This window comes from Hesperophylax consimilis, chromosome 30 (assembly GCF_061612785.1).
Source record: "Hesperophylax consimilis isolate HC1 chromosome 30, BYU_Hcon_1.0, whole genome shotgun sequence".
NCBI classification, from domain to species: domain Eukaryota; kingdom Metazoa; phylum Arthropoda; class Insecta; order Trichoptera; family Limnephilidae; genus Hesperophylax; species Hesperophylax consimilis.
The window spans coordinates 15,537,692-15,555,313 of NC_142865.1; the positions used below are offsets into that span (position 1 = coordinate 15,537,692).

Sequence of the window (17,622 nt, forward strand, 5' to 3'; positions counted from 1 at the left end):
AAGTATAATTTAACAGTATGCCTAGCAACGAATTCGTGAGATAAATGGTCCTTTTCTCAGAATAAAGTTTATTTCATAACCCGGGTTTTACTAGAATTTACTAGAATTTTTTCAAGCGAAATTATACAAGCGAAACGTAAGTACTGCACCCATCATGATAAATATTAATATATTTTGTGTATATCTATCTATCTATATAAATAAAAATATAAATGTTCGTTTGTTCAAAATCTTAAATCTCGGATAGTTCTTCACAGATTGCTTTGAAATTTTGAGACAACTTTGCATTCGAATACGCGTGAGTTTTTATATACCTATATTATATAGATGTCACCTAAGAGAGTTGATAACATGCTTTTTTGTGTAAAACAGCGCTATCTGTTGGACTTCTAAGCAACAAGCGCTATAGTTTCTCTATCTTCAAAGTGCGTGGCAGGGTACAACTAGTCTTCTAATAAATGTAATAATGGTTGGTAAAATAGAAAATAGTAACATGACATGTAATTTTTTTTTGTTAATAACGCCATCTGTTGGACATAAAAGCAACACACATTGTTGTTTATCTATTTGTACTGACAGACTCAGCAGCAAGCAATGCGACAATAAGAAACCTTAAATAATGCCACACAAATACTCGAACATTCTGGAGCATACATAAAATCATAGGTAATTTATTTATTAACGCTCTTTTTAGGTCCTCCTCTATCCTCTTCCTCCCCTCTCTTCAGACTATGACGTATATCATTGATTAAAAGCGATGAAAAACCTAACCTAACCTATAAATCTCACCCATGTAATCTACCAAACTGAACTATACAAAAAAACACTATCTTAGTTATTTTAAAATTATTTAAAAAAATAAAATTATACTACATGATATATGATTATAATTGAATTCATATGTTACTTTGTTGTAATATTAATTTCCTATAATTAGATTCTAATATGTCAATGAAATCCTCAGCACGGGAGATCTCAGTGAGGATATCATTATCTCTAAATGTTACTAAGAAAAGAAGACAATAAATTTTAAAACTTCCGATTTTATGTCCGGGTTAAATCTTCCCCATAGGAAAAACTAAACCCTTCCACACACTTTTTCACAAATGATCATCTAGTCAATCAACATTTTGCAAGTGCATTATATAAGCATAATAAATACAAGAACAACACGTCAACTCACCAGAGATCAAATGGGAAAATAATTCACCGACTCCAGATATTTTCATATCTTCTAACAGGGCCTATAAATCCTACTGATCCCTCAACATAAATATTTAAAAAATCTTTCGTTATCCTACATGTATTTAAAATGACCGACTTTTGCATCTTTATATATAAATTTTTTGATAGATCTAATACGCCTTAATTTTGAATGAGAGAGCTAGGTATAATGCCAGTAGCCGAAATAACGAATGGTAATATTTTTATAGTCTGAGAATGCCAAATTCTTTTTATTTCATTTCCTAAATCTGTGTATTTTCTAATTTTTTCATTAACAGATTTTTGAATATTACAAGAATTTGGAATAGCGACATCAATGATATAAGTTATTTTTGTTAATTTTGTCATGTAAAACTAAATCGGGTCTATTATGACTAATCGTTCGGTCTGTTTGTATATATTTTTATCATAACAATTATTATCTTTATCATTTAACTTAGTTTTTTTTCATCAGTCTTAAAGATTACTTTTAACCACCATTTTCAAGATTTGTTGAATTTTCATTTTTTGAGATGTCCGGCTACCGTTCCTTTTACGAAAGTTTCTAAAAATTTCGTATTTTAATGTCATGTCGTGCATTCAACGGTTATTTACCTTGGCAAGAAAAAAAATATTTTGTTTACACGCACATGGAATATTTAAACAGTTTCCGAAAAATCCTTCCTTCATCAAGACAAAATGCAATGAGCCAAGCATTACAACATTTATGCACAAGCTGTTGAAAGAATACAAAATATATTTTTACGCTATCTAATTCAGAATAATAAATATTTAATTCTGTCACATGACTTTCGTAGCACCCCGATATCAATATATTTATGAGATACGTATTAGAAGTCTGCAAGAAATCAAATTGAGTTTAGAATTTCAAATCCAAGGGACATCGCAAATTCAAGAATTCTCTATTTAAGCGAGCGCCCGCTCGCAGAAACCAGTTTGTATTACTTCCGGTTGCGCCAGACTAACATCCGGCACTTTTTGGCGCGAAATAAACTTCTGAAGTTTAAAACTAGAACACTTTTAAAATCTATTTCGTGGATTATTTCCGTAATTTTTTTGTACGGTATAAAAACTTAAAATTGTTTTAAGTTTTTATTGAACTAAATACTGTTCTTAATTTTTTTTAAAAAGATTACAATATTTTGAAAATTTTGAATTTGAATTTTTGTTTTGATTTTCGTCATCGAATAAATTCAAATTACGCAAATCTAATACGTTACATACAAGTAAGTGAATTCTTGAATTAACTAACTAACAAACAATCACGCCATTTCTCGCAAGGATAGGCAGAGAATGGACCGCTATACAATACTGTCTTGATACATACGTACTCTTCTGTTATTCCTAATATTTTATTCACTTGATCGTGCCATGATTTTCTCCACTATTAACTAACACGCCAATTCCCCGTAAGAGTAGCCAGAACGGTTGTTCAGAAATCCTTTTTTTAAAACATATTTACGCACTTTTAAACGATTTAACAATGTTACTAACCAACCATCACGTCGTTTCCCCGCAGGGATAGGCAGAGAGGACGGACCGCCAAACAACTCGGTCTTGGCACACTCTCCTTGCCTCATTTACATTCATGCATCGTCTCATACATACTCTTCTATTATTCTGACTCTCGACATCGACCGACTCGAGTATCTGATTGAATATTATTGTGTATTCTCATTATACTCCTATCTTCGCTCATTCCCTCTACATGCCCAAACCATCTAAGCGTCCCTTTCTTGATCTTACTCATTACGCTTACATCAGCCTAGCACTCTTTCCGGATCTCCACATTTCTCACATTCTTACTTAATTTTGAATTATTATTATTTATGTCTTTCTTCAACTTTAACAGCCTCCGTGATCTAGCAATCCGGAGGTCGCGGATTTAAATCTCGGCGTGCGCAAGTAAATTTTAAATCAATGAATTTGTGTTGTTTCAAATTTATTAATTTAATAATAATATTCATTTAAATGTATAATCTAAGAGATTTGAGTGATCATATTGAAAAATTCAATTCAATTCACTTGTTAAGTCCTGTTGTAACTCTACCATTTTACATTTCGTCTGTCTGTAAATTTTTTTTGTACGTTCCGTTTCATCATTAAAGATTCTATTTTCAAATTTGAAATCGTCGTGTTTATTTGGACGCTTTTTCAATGTTATAATGGTACCTACCCTGCCTGAAGAAAGTTAAAAAAATAATAATTTGTCATTGAGATAGTGACGTGTCTTTGAACAAACTGCATAATTCTATTTATTTTATTTTTAATGTTACGTAAAAAAATCCTGTTTTAACTCGACCGTTTGTCATTTTGTCTGTCTGTAAATTTGTTTGAACGACGTATTTCTGGTTCAAGATCATGGCCGTGTTGGTTACCGCAGAGTTCGTATGAGCGTGGATTCTTCAACGAGTTGTAAAATCGACGTAATCTACATTATGGTACCTACCTGCCCGAAGAAAGTTTGAAAAAACAATTATAGTCATTGTGTTAGTGACGTTTCTTTCGATAAATTTTATGATTCCTTTTTTGAATTTTTTTTTTAATATTTCGGCTATTCAGATGTGGTAACCAAACACCGCCAAAGCCATTTCAAGCAACGTTTTAATTCTCTTACCCCAATGGTCTTACACCAAGGCGATACTGAGAGTATATTCAACAATGGAACATGCCGCAAATATACTTTATACTATTTTAAATTAATAATTTGTGAAATAACACAAATTAATCAAATAAAATTTACTTGCGCACGCCGGTTTTGAATCTGCGACCTCCAGCCTGCTAGTCGAGAGCATTACCATTCGATCACGTAGGCCGCTAAAAAACATGATTGTAGAGTAGTGAATTTTCAAATTTTATTTGTGAAATATCCTTGAGTATATCAGCTAACCCATAGATGGCGTTAGTTGTCGAAAATAATAGAATAGTAAATAAAGTGTCCTGGTTACAAAACAATTTGTTCATTCGTAACGGAATGTTTAAGGCCATGTCATAAGTAGTAATTCAAAATCATGTGTTTTTGGTTTGAAAATTTGGTCGTCTAGAAATGTTTCAGATGCTTTAATTAAATACTGCGAGTAGAATACATCTTGGCCTTTGAAATAATCGAGTATTTTTTAGATAAGTCTATTTATAAGCCCAGAAAATAATAATGTATAATGCGTATGAAAACTGCTATAAAGTTCAAAATCTCCTACTTACGAATCCATTTTCGGTTATGATTTTATTGTATAATGTGGCAAATTGAGTTATTTATAAAATGATTGAAAAAAATTAAATATTCATGCCTGAACATCCACAAAATAAAATAAAAGGCACTTTTTGGCCATGTTTTTTTTTGCATAAATCAAAACAGGCGGATGGTGTTAAGCGGGAATTTAAACCTTATCGCCATCTATGTAAGGGTTGTTATTGATAGCGGCTCAATTAAAAATATTACACGACGTAGTGCATCGCGTTAAATCGTTCTTTCAAAGAAATAATAAATAATTTATATCTGTTTGTTGCAGTTTCATCGTATTTCAATTACGTGAAAGCTTCCCACAACCTCCAAAATGCAGTTGTCAATGTACGTGTTTGCCTGCGGCGCACTTTTTGTGATGTCGCTGCTAAGTGTGGCGGAAGGAGCGTCCATCCCGAGTTATGAGGACAGCAGTGAGGACAACAATCAAGTCGACAACTCTCTGAACGCCGATGGTAAGCTGTCTACCTGTTAATGTGTAATCTTAATCAATTTAATTACTACAAGAAACAACTATTTACGTGGGGGGAGATGGTAAAAAAATCAATATAGTTCCATCTTTTCTCTATCAAAGTTATGTTTGAGGGTTCAAAATTTCCCTTATAATTTACCCTTTGGAAAAGGGTTTTATTTCAATCTATATACCGTTGATATGAATATGTCACAATAGTCCCAACAAATCCCAACCGTTTGGAACCAGTGAAACTATGTTATCTCATGCTGCGAAGCTAAATGTAGTGGGGCGAGGAAGGAGGTGGAAAGAGGAAGGTGGGGGATTAGTTTTTTCAGATGTGTTCACCAATTACGTCTAAAGATATATATTTTTTTTTTGTTATTAACGACAATTATAATTACAAAGTTAAGTATATTATTCGCAGTCCTCCTCACTAGGTAATTCCTGTTCCGAGGCGGACTGTAGGTTTTTGTATAGGTGTAGATCGTGATTTCCTTGTAAATTTCAAACAATGTTTCAATTCTGAATGGTGTTCTTAAACTAGGGCGATACTGAGAGTATGGTCCACTCTGTAACGTGCCGCAAATATACTATATATTATTTTCAAATTACCAAATTGTGAAATAACATAAATAATTATTAATAATATTCACTTGCGCACACCGGGATTTGAACCCGCGACCTCCGGATTGCTATTCGAGAGCTTTAAAATTCCAGTTCAGAGATATGTGGAAAGTTTTCCTAGGCATGCCCGACTTTTTTACCATACCCAATTTTTACCGATTTATAACAAGTTTCTCGTAGAGCCCACGCCTACCCAATTTCTACCGATTTAAAACAAGTTTCTCGTTGAGCCCCCGCATACCCAATTTCTACCGATTTATAACAAGTTTCTCGTTGAGCCTCCGCATACCCAATTTCTACCGATTTATAACAAGTTTCTCGTAGAGCCCACGCCTACCCAATTTCTACCGATTTAAAACAAGTTTCTCGTTGAGCCCCCGCATACCCAATTTCTACCGATTTATAACAAGTTTCTCGTAGAGCCCACGCCTACCCAATTTCTACCGATTTAAAACAAGTTTCTCGTTGAGCCCCCGCATACCCAATTTCTACCGATTTATAACAAGTTTCTCGTAGAGCCCACGCCTACCCAATTTCTACCGATTTAAAACAAGTTTCTCGTTGAGCCCCCGCATACCCAATTTCTACCGATTTATAACAAGTTTCTCGTTGAGCCTCCGCATACCCAATTTCTACCGATTTATAACAAGTTTCTCGTTAACTCTTTAAGTTTTTAAGTCCAAAAACAATGTTATTTTAGAAGATAATATCCATAAATTTGTTGTGTTAAACGTTAATTATTTTAAATTTCCTCGATACAAATAAAATACGCAAAGTAAGCTCCGAAAATTATTAAAAACACGTTTTGTTCTGTTATTTAATATGTTACAGGCATGAATAAAATCACAGTGTATCTTTTAATGTAACTAAAGCATTTGTAAAGAGATTTTTGCTCTGTTTCAAAAGAGTCGTGTTTTATTAAATATTTTCACCATTTTCACTTATGGCGATGCCATACGTAGTAATGCAAAATCATGTGTTTTTGATTTGAAAATTTGGTCGCCTAGAAATGTTTCAGATACTTTAATTAAATACTGCGAGTAGAATACATCTTGGCCTTTGAAATAATCGAGTATTTTTAGATAAGTCTTTTAATAAACCCAGAAAAAAATAATGTATAAGGCCTATAAAAACTGCTTTCAAGTTCAAAATCTCCTACTTACGAACCCATTTTCGGTTATGATTTTATTGTATAATGTGGCAAATTAAGTTATCTATAAAATGATCGAAAAAAAAATTAATATTTGTGCCTGAACATCCGCAAAATAAAATAAAAGACACTTTTTGGCCACGTTTTTTTCTTGCATAAATCAAAACAGGCTGATTGTGTTAAGCGGGAATTTAAACCTTATCGCCATCTACGTAAGGGTTGTTATTGATAGCGGCTTAATTTATAATACTACACGACGTAGTGCATCGCCTTAATTATTATCGTTTTTTTTAATATTAGCGCGTTCCCTTTAACATTCGTATTTACACATCTCCCTTTTGACATATCATAACATCTTTGAACGCTTACTACGGGGGCCTTAAATGTACATATTAAAATATTAAAGATTATTTAACGAAAATTTGAACAGAAAAATCAGAAAAAGATACGGTCACATGTAGGATTTGAACCCCGATCTTTGGCCTTGCCGGAGCGCTGATACAGTCTAATATGACCGAAGGAAATGGGGTCCCAATAGCGTAGTTGGCAGAGCAGTGCCTAGGCAAGGCGAAAGACTTGGGTTCAAGTACCAGATGTGACTGTATATTTTTCTGTTCAAATTTTCGTTTAAAAATTGCTAACATTATCTTCAATAATTAAACATAAAAATTTCAGGTTACACTCATTAAGTTATTCCAAAAATATATATGTACATATTCAAATTACCCGACCTCCTCTTAATTTCACGTTTCCTTAGCAACCACTAAAGATGTTCAGTTCTCTGTAAATTTATGAATTTCATTCATGACTACTTGGAATATCTTACCCAATTCCTCCGTACATCGCTTTTCGACCTAAATCTCATCTTATTAGCACACATGACACGAGTTAATGGTAAAGCTCATACAACATCTCGTTTGGCATCTATTTAACTGCGTGTGCGCTGCGATGCGATTTATCGTCGTTTGGCACGCAAACGATATATCGTTGAGTGGCGAGAAAACGTGGATTATTTAATTTTTTCTAATGAAAACAATCGATGATTTTCTTTTAACATTTGAGTTGTTTATTAACCCTACTTGGGGCATTCCAAACGCAACCAGATTTTCATCATTTTTTCTCTCTATGAAGACCAAAGAACATGTTACTAAAATTCATCTCCCAAATTTAAGTTTTACGCTTCGCTACGTTTGGTGGTTAAACAAATACTGTGGTTGAGGGAGTTATTTTTACCTCTCCAGCCGGACTCTCTCGACCCATCGCCTTGCAACGCAAACGTACTAGACACACTGAGCACGGATTCCTACCACCCCTCATTTGTTTAGTTCTTCCCAGATCTTTCTCTCCTTCCTTTCCTTAAAAAAAAAACCAACCACACAGCCCTCAAAGATGAAATTATTTTCCTTGGGGCCTCCAACGGGGAGCTAATGTAAAAACAAGTTTTTTCAAAGTTGAAAAACGCATTTCTGGCAAGCACAAACATAATAACGACAACATCAAAGTTAATTTTCAAGTTCTTTAAAAGATTTTTTCATGTTCTGTATTTATTTCAGTTCTGTCAGGCAATTAGCCTATAATTATATAACAACAGAATTTTAATAAGACTTTCACAGAACCAGAAAATGAACGTTGAAATTTGATGAATTATTCAAATTTTATGAAACAACCAAAAAATCTTTAACTTTGGATTATAGCTTTCTGAAAACCAATGAGAAATCAGTTATTCTTATTGATTAAAATTACAGCAGGTTAAATACAAATTTTACTGTTCGACGATTCTATTCCAAGTGCGTAAAAGATGCGCATATTTTCCTGTTTGCATTATTCATATTGATTGATTCCGAACCCTAATCGCTTATTCCACTGCATATCTAAATAAATCTCTGGTAATTCAGTTTTCCTGGAACCTCAAGAATGGATCACCACCTGTGGAATTTGTATGCTAAATTATTCCACAAATAATATACGTGAGAGATTTCAGACTGTTGCCAGGCATATAGTTTTGTCACAGTGCTCTACCGATGGTGAGAGACAAGAACCATTCAGAAACTTGAAATGGATTGAATTGGTTGAAATTGTTTTAGCTGACAGCCAAATAGAGCCAACGCACGTTTATAAATTCTTCGAGTATGGGATGCTTCATATTTTTTATTTATTTACTACCTAACGAATTGCTCTTATGAATTGTTTTTGGGTAAAGTTTTGAGGTAGTTGAATAATTAAAATTATATTCTTTTTAACGAAACTGCCCAACTCAATTGAGAAGTTATTTCTCGTGTTTGAAAAATATATATAACTCGCTTTTAAGGGGATTTTACTTGGGAATAGTAAAAATTATTCTATTACAAACCATCTAGTTATCATGCAGATTCTGAGAGTATACTATAGTTAGTTCTTCTTTCTCAAATGCTTTCAGAGGTTCCAGCCAATACAAGTAAATACTGCCAATATTTTACTGGAGTCGTATGTATTTTTATTATCAAATGGACATCATCTCTGACTTTATGAAATAATGGCATACAGAGATCAGGTCCAAAAGGCCCCTTTCTCTTTTATCATGATTTAAATTAATATGTTGAAGAAAAATAGATGTGATTTGGTTTTTGTGAAAAATTATTTGCAATGAAACATGGCTGCAATATAGGGAGAATTATTCTTTACGCAGGATTTGTTTTGGTTTTTTTTAAAAGTGTTTGCATATTTTTGTCGTACCGGGCGAGGCAATTAATAGACGCGTTTTCATAATAATAATCATATTTGGATGACTTGAATAGCGCCGTTTTTGTTCAAAATCACCTCAAGGGCGCTGTACAGATATATAATGCATTTCTACAATGGGCTATGTTATTAATAACTATATATGGAGATAACAGACAGTACCTTACTTACCTTGTAGGTTAATTAAGATTATCACTTATTTAACGTTAACTAATTGTTTACTAGCGAAATTTAGATATAGGATTAAGGAAATAATTGGACCCTTTTCCAGGAATGGTATATTAGAGTTTATTCCAAGCCTTCGGCCCAGATCTCCGAAAGCGCGATCACCAAACTTAGTATTTGGCTTGCGCTTAGGTTCTATCAGTCTGCCTACAGCTGATGATGTTGCTGATATAAGAGTTGACTGCCTCAGACCAGTGTTTTCCGGGACGCATAGTTCAGGGATGTAGGGTGGGGCCATTTCATTGATGGATTTAAACACCATCCAGCACAATTACTGGATTCTTTCAGGGCACTTGAGCCATTGAATGATTCCACGAGACTTAGGATGTGTTTTTTAACTTTAATCTAGCTTGGACAATGTTCTGGGTAGGAAAAAGGCTGAGTGAAAGTGCACTAATGTGTATAGTATCAGTCACACCGATTTAGCAACTTCCTAATCCCACAAACAATAATTAATTGTTTTTTTCCACAGCTGAACGCTTCGAGCCCGTCCGTCCCAGCTGGATCAAAATAACCAAAGAGCTTCCCCCAGTGGTGCGACGAGCGTCAGGCGCGAGGATCGAACTGGAGTGCGAAGCTGATGGAGGACCAGCACCAGTCATTACCTGGCTGCGTGACAACGTGCCGATCACTGAGGTAAAATTCTCATCTCAATACTTCCTTCTGAACTCGTAACTCTTAAATCTGCGATGTAGAATCGATGATAGCATAGAACCAGAATGTTCTCTAATGGCTGTAGTTCCTTGCCATTTGCCTCCAGTCTTCTGTCATTCTCCATTATTGCATCTAATAAGGCGATAATTATGTCAGATCTAGTTGTATTACACAGAGTCGTTAAAAACTTAATTTACAGTCCTACCATCGTCGCCACTATTAAATTCCAAGCACCTACTAGGAACACAAGACAAAATGTAACATTTTTCTGCAATACACACACAACCAACTTTCAGACACACTGACTAACCAATAAGATGCATGATTTGGGCTACAAGTTTTAGGGTACTATTGACATTTGTTGAATCCTACAAATTATAATAGCGTTGTTAATGTACTTAAAATGATTTTTTTTTAAATGTAGTATTGCACTAGTTTCTATATTATTTTATGTTCCTGTGACATGTTTTACTAATATTTTTTCCATATTTAATTTATCAGTTTAAGGTTGAATTATGCTTTAAAAACTTTGTGAGTCTAAAAAAACTATGAAGAGTCTTTTTAAGGAAAGGAAGGAGTGAAAGAGGGGGTCAGAAATGAATTTTCAATGTTTAAAGAATTAATTTATTCTACGCCTTCACTAATATTGCAGGTTACATTGTCTCACGAGTTAAGGGGAATTTAAATAAAAATATAATTATCAGCCAAGTTTTAATGCTCTAGATTGGCACAATATTTTAACATTCCGTTTATATTTACAGGGCGACGATTATGAGAACAACGCACTGATCGAGGGAACTGAACCCGGTCTTGCACGGGCCACTTCCAGGCTCATCATCAATAATTTCCTGCCTGTGGACAAAATCACCTACACCTGCCTGGCGCGCTCTGGAACCAAATCTGCCTTCACAACAACTACTGTTCACACCACTCACAGTAAGTTACATTTTACCATTAGATTTCTCAAACGGAAGACTATTGTAATGTTTTGCATCCGATAGATGGTGCTTGTTCGGTTTTACAAACATAGCCGAATACTTACGAGTACTTCCGAGCACTAGCTTGTTAACCATTCCGCCGATCTCACCTCCTTTAGGTCTAGATTTAGCTCTAAATTGAGGCCGTCAGCTCCAAAAAAGTGGTTTAGCTTCTTAGCTTGTTTCAGATATTTCTTTTTTATTTAAAACTTAAAAACAACAGTAAAATCAGAATCTTAACGACGTAAGTGCACAAAAATATGCAACACGCGGCCCTATGTATAAAATTTCAAAATAAAGTGGAAATCTTAACGACATAGGTGATGAAGTCGTGCAAAAACAACATTTGGCGCGCGTCTCGGCGTAATGGACGGACCTACGGTTGAATATGCCCTAGCAGTCTTAGGAAATTGATCTTTCCGTGGGGTTTATTTTAATTATTTCAAACGAACGTATTACCAAAATCTCAAATGTTTCTAAAGAGATCCCTCGGGAAGTTACTAATTCATAATAATTAATAACTAATTCATAATTTTAAAGTCGAAAAACCTTTTATAAAATTTTCCAACCTTTTTTCATACAAGATTTTAGTGGTAAGGTCCTGTTTTTATTAATCTTAAATATAGATAACTTACATCAGTAGGGAGCCCTCTAGAAATATATGAGATTTTAGTAATACGTTCATCAGAACTAATTATATATATGTGAGCATCGTGCAAACCCCCGTTATAAGAGTCTTATTTCGCCTGAAAGAGTAGCATACCGGTAGGCTACTTGTTGTTGCTTCATAGTCAAGTAGCTTGTAAGTATCTCTGTATACGAAGGGCCTTGGTGCTTTTATCTTTCTGTTGTATTTTCAGACCACAATTCGTTTAAGCAGTGTTTCATTTTATTAAAGCGTTTTATTAAATTTTCAGATGTTATGCCCAAGACTACCAACCTCAGCGAGTATCTGCTCCTAAACCAAGAGGTTCTGGCATCTCCTTCCAAACCAAGAATCGTCTCCTTCTATCAGACTGTCGTGGAGACATCTGGAAATACCCTGGTGCTGCCTTGCAAGATCGTAGGCAACCCAAGGCCAAAGTTTTACTGGCTGGATAGTGAAAATGATGTGATCACAAACCAGGACCCAAGAATCAAGGTTGGTATTTAAAATATTATGTTTATTTATGAGAGTATATCATAAGGACTTAGATAAAATATTACACTGTTTACACACTGGAAGTCTTGAGGAATATAATTTCCATCTGGGCCTGATGGGGATGAATATACAATGAATATTTCAAACATTCCTGATTTCTTAAATAGGGAATATATGCCAATATAAGTTGCATTATACAATGATATGTCTCTCTTATATCGGTTTGCAATATTTATCTGTTATACAGTTACGTTTTTTTATTTTTTTTATTTAAGATATAAGATGGGTCCTTTGTCAGTGCCCTGTGGTACACCGTATTCTTGGAAAATACATTCTTATTGTCTGGCTTTCGTAATGCTCGTTTTGAAGATTTGATGGGTCTTAATTGATAATGCACATATAAAGTATCACTGAAGTTTCTCTCTAATAAAAAACGTCCTCTTCTCCTTCCAGATCATGAACTCCGGAGAGCTGATCATACAGGGTCTGCGTTGGTCCGACATGGGCCAGTACACCTGCGTGGCGCGCAACGCCCTGGGCAAGGACTCTATTGGAACATTCGTGTACCCCACTATTGTAAGTAGCGACCTTTATTACTGAAACCCTACCAAACTATTCTGACAACCCAACCTAACCTAACGTATCCCAAAACAATCTTCTACAGTTATGGCATAATTATTATTTTTTATGTCTCACTAAACACACAAGGTCAGTTTTGGAAAAAATTAAATTCCCAGTTTGTACCTCCATTTTAATCACGAACTATTGAGCTATCTCAACATTAAATTTGCCCAGCTTTTCAGAATGTAAGTATAATTTCATTAAGTTGGTATGTATGATTTTGCTATGCTTGATTTTTGTGAACGCTTGACATTTTGAATTTTCGTCCGGTGTTAGTGATTGTAGATATATTTTCTCTTACTCCCGTGTAATTAATAATAATAATTGAATAATATGTAGTAATCAATTAATAATTTGTATAGCGAATTTTTGTATTATTTCACTTCAAGTGCGTTGTTTGTATCATAGTAAAATCACTGTACATAGATTTTACATTTTCTATTTCATCCTCCATTATTATTATTATTAAATTTATTATAAGACTAGCTGTACCCCACCACGCATTGGTGTGGCTCAGAATGTCTGTGCAGATAGAGATACAATAGCGCTTATTGCTTTTATGTCAAAAAAATGGCGCTGTTTTTCACAAAAAGCATGTTTTTGACTGTCACAGGAAACATCTATTTAAGCGATAAGCATTATTGTAAGCGACTTTTAGCTTATGCCATCGGGATGCAGTGTAATCCACCTACACTACCTACAGTTCTGACGTGGACAGCGAAGTGTAGAATGCGTTGAATAGTATATTTTTCGCGTTTGTACTGCAAAAATTAAAAAGCCTTGATAGCATACCTGCTCTAACGGATATCACTCTTCTTTGCCTTTCCATATCCTCGATGTCTTTGAAGTCGTCTGTGATTATAAGTCACAATTATTTGACGCTTCGGCTAACATCCAATTTCCTTCCTTTTTTATTATTTTGGTACAATATTTTGCAATTCATAGTACAATCCAGTAATGTTGGCCTCACTGCTGGCTTACCCGTGCTGAGGCCTCCATTTTAAAATACAAAAAATATACATAATACATTTAAAGAAAATAAATATAATGTTGGTGAAAAAAAACATAAGAATAAGATAAATTTAAACTAAAAATATAGAATTCAAATTAAAGTAAAATAAAATTTAAATAAAATGAAATAAAGTTGAAATCGGTATATTTATATTGTATGTTGTGTGTTTGTGAGTGATGTGTATTTTATATTGGTTTTGTGTGTTACATGAAGATTTTATTATTTTATATTATAAAATTTTGGTAATTAATTGCTCTTTAATCCATTTTGTAATTTTGCGTCTGAATTTTTTTTTTCCTCAATTTTATTTTCAATTGTTAGACTGTTGAATGCTTTTATAGCATGGTATTGATAGTGTCTTTGTCCAAAGCTTGTATTTACCGTCGGAGTTTTTATTTTTTCTTTGTACGCTTGTCTAACTGGTCTGTTAGTTTTTTTTTGTGTATGTTGAAATTTGTTTTTTTGGCCAAAAATGTAGTTTAGTAGTGTTTAAAATTATAATTGGCGTATATGCATTAGTGCAGTCTGTTCTACAATATGCCATTATTAGTTGGGGAGCAGCTTACGAAACTAGCCTGACCCCCATAGAAATTGTTCAAAAAGTCATAATAAAAATAATACTAAAAAAACTCCAGACTTCCCCACTGAACGCATATTCGAAGAATTCAAAGTTCCTACATTTAGACACTTATTTATGAAAAAATAAATTATTCAAATTATAAATGAAAAAGATAAATATTCATTCATAGCTGAAAATCGAACCAGACTTAAATAAATATTTGCATGCCCTAAAACTACACACTTGCCCAGCACCATTATACCCACCAAGGAAAACATTTCTTTAATAAATTACCAGAAGAAAATAGAAGCATTAATGATAAAAAACAAATATTCAACTATTTAAAAAAATATTTTAGGGAAATTATTAACAAAAAAACTGATTCCCCTAGTTTTCACTTGTAAATCTCACAAAATATCCTACAATACTCTATTTATCCTCCATAATTTTTTTTTCTTCTTTCCAAATACAACAATTTGTATGGTTTTTAATTTCGTAGTTATTTTTTACTTTGTAACCAATTTATATTATTTTTTCGCAAATGTATACTCCTCTTCCATCCACAAGCAAATGCTTTTAATGGGAGTGTAGTATAAATTAAAATAACTGTTGAATATTTGATCTGTATCAGTCAATCTATGTTTTAGTATTACCTTTAAGATCACCTTCTAGCCATACTGAAGGTGTTTTCATCATTTCGTTTTTACATTTGAAAAGACAGAACTCCAATATTAATTTTATTACATTTCTTTTATTTCAGAATAACTAAGGGCAGCCAAGGATGGACTGAATTTCGTCAATTTGGATAAATAAATGACTTATTTTATTAATAAATTAAATAATAAATACAATCGTATTTATTCCAAAGTATTGTTTATAAAAGTTATTCATTCTCATTATTATTTATTTTTTAATACCATTTTAAAACATCTTACTTATGACCTATTATAATATGTTTTATAAAACTTAAATGCAAAACGTTTGATTAGACTTAGTTAGAAATAAACAATTCAACATATATTACATACATAGCTAATAGCTACAACTGTTTAAGATATTTCATATAATTTACGTATTCAAAATTAGATGTTACTTTCAGATGTGTGGATAAATGTTTTTAAGAGGCGATGCACCATGAAGTAATAGAAAATAATGTGTTTTTGGTTTTAAAATTTTATCACTTCAGAATATTTGACGGCCGGCATAGTCCAGTGGTAACGCATTGGACTGCCATTCCGAAGGTCGCGGGTTCGAACCCGGCGTGCGCAAATAAATTTTATTTGATTAATTTGTGTTATTTCACAATTAATTAATTAAAATAATATATAGTATATTTGCGGCACGTTCCAGAGTGGAAGATACTACCAGTATCGCCCTGGTGTAAGACCACCATTCAGAATTGAAACGTTGCTCCAAATGGCTTTAGCCGTGTTTAGTGACTAGATCTGAATAGCCAGGTACTTCCCCACCTTCCTCTTTCCCTTCCCGACTTACCTTCCGCCTCACAACATCCCCCAATTGGGGATGCCATAGTCTCACTGGCTCCAGACGGGAGCAGTTGGGACTCTTGTGAGGTATTCACTATAAAAAAAAAAAAAAAAAACAAAAATATTTTGAGTTATTTTTTTGATAAATCTTTTTGTAATCCCAGAAAAAAAATTATTATCAGTCCTATAAAAACTGCTTTAAAGTTCAAAAACTCCTAGTTACGAACTTATTTTGAGTTTCAATTTTATTTTTCAATGTGAAAAATTATGTTCTTTAAAAAAATATCGTAAAACATTTAAATATTTGTGCCTGAATTTCTCTAAATAAAATAAAACACTTTTTGGCAAGGATTTTTTCTTGCAAAAATCGAAACTTATTGTTGCCCGATTCCAAATGTTTCACGACGTGCTGCTTCGCCTCAACTCAATTAGCTAGTTAGACACTTTAATGTTAAAATCTTTAAAAATATATTCTTAATAGTTAATAGGTATATGTAATCATCCATTTTTTTATATAATCTAAACCAAAATAAACAATAAAGTATTATTTTTACAAGTAAGGGCCATTTTTCTTAATTTGTTTTAAGTAGAACCTGGGCAGTATTCGTCGGATTTATTACTTATCGGAGGTCAGAAAGCATCATAATTACTTCAAATCATGGAAGTTGTGCTTAAAATTATTTTTGTAAAAGTTTAATTAATTTAATTTTTATGACTAAATTTGGATAGCCTGTAATGCCCTGCCTAGGTTCTGCATTGTTTTATTTATGAGTTTATGTGCATACTTAAGAACTTTTTAAAACTTTATATAATATTTTCCAAATTAAATTTACAACGCACTTAAATTAAATAAAATGTACCAGCATTGTAATTTTTATTTTAAATTTATTAAAAGATTAAAGTGATGTTTAAATAAAATAAATATTTTTTAATTATTTATTACCTACATAATTGCCATCCCAAAATCTTCATAGATCAGTAAATCAATAGAAGTTAATTGTGGGAGTGTAATAATAATAATAATTGTATGACTTGTATAGCGCCGTTTTTGTGCAAAATCACCTCAAGGGTGCTGTACAAATTTATAATACATTTCTACAGTGATCTACGTTATTACTAACTATTTATGGAGATAATATACAGTACAATACTTACCTGGTAGGTCACTTGAGATTAACACTTAATTAACATTAACTAAATTGTTTATTAGCGAAATTTAGATACAGGATTTAGGACATAATTAGAAAATTGAATATAATTGGACTTTCTCTTAGGAATAGTATATTTAATTTAAGGGTATGACAGCTTAAAAAGGTAAGTTTTTAGTTTAGACCTGAATTCTGTTGGACTTGTTATGGATCTTAGTTCCGGTGGAAGTTTATTCCAAGCCTTCGGCCCAGTTATTCCGAAAGCGCGATCACCAAACTTAGTATTTGGCTTGCGCCTAGGTTCTATCAGTCTGCCTACAGCCGATGATGTTGCTGATCTAAGAGTTGACTGCCTCAGACCAGTGTTTTCCTGGACGCACAGTTCAG

General features: G+C 33.3%; 1 protein-coding gene across 2 annotated transcripts in view; it reads left to right on the forward strand.

The window, feature by feature from the left end:
• Positions 1-15,787, forward strand: part of LOC149409678 (neural/ectodermal development factor IMP-L2-like) — an 84,545-nt gene extending 68,758 nt beyond the window's left edge. The window contains exons 2-7 of one of the 2 annotated variants that reach the window (XM_089649541.1): positions 4,734-4,920; positions 10,109-10,272; positions 11,052-11,226; positions 12,185-12,408; positions 12,862-12,984; positions 15,361-15,787. In XM_089649541.1, coding sequence (XP_089505667.1) covers positions 4,779-4,920; positions 10,109-10,272; positions 11,052-11,226; positions 12,185-12,408; positions 12,862-12,984; positions 15,361-15,369 — 837 coding nt within the window. In that variant the 5' untranslated portion in view covers positions 4,734-4,778 and the 3' untranslated portion in view covers positions 15,370-15,787. The remainder of the gene's footprint in view (positions 1-4,733; positions 4,921-10,108; positions 10,273-11,051; positions 11,227-12,184; positions 12,409-12,861; positions 12,985-15,360) is intronic. The other variant, XM_089649540.1, reaches the window with a different exon arrangement.
• Positions 15,788-17,622: the final 1,835 nt, after the last annotated feature.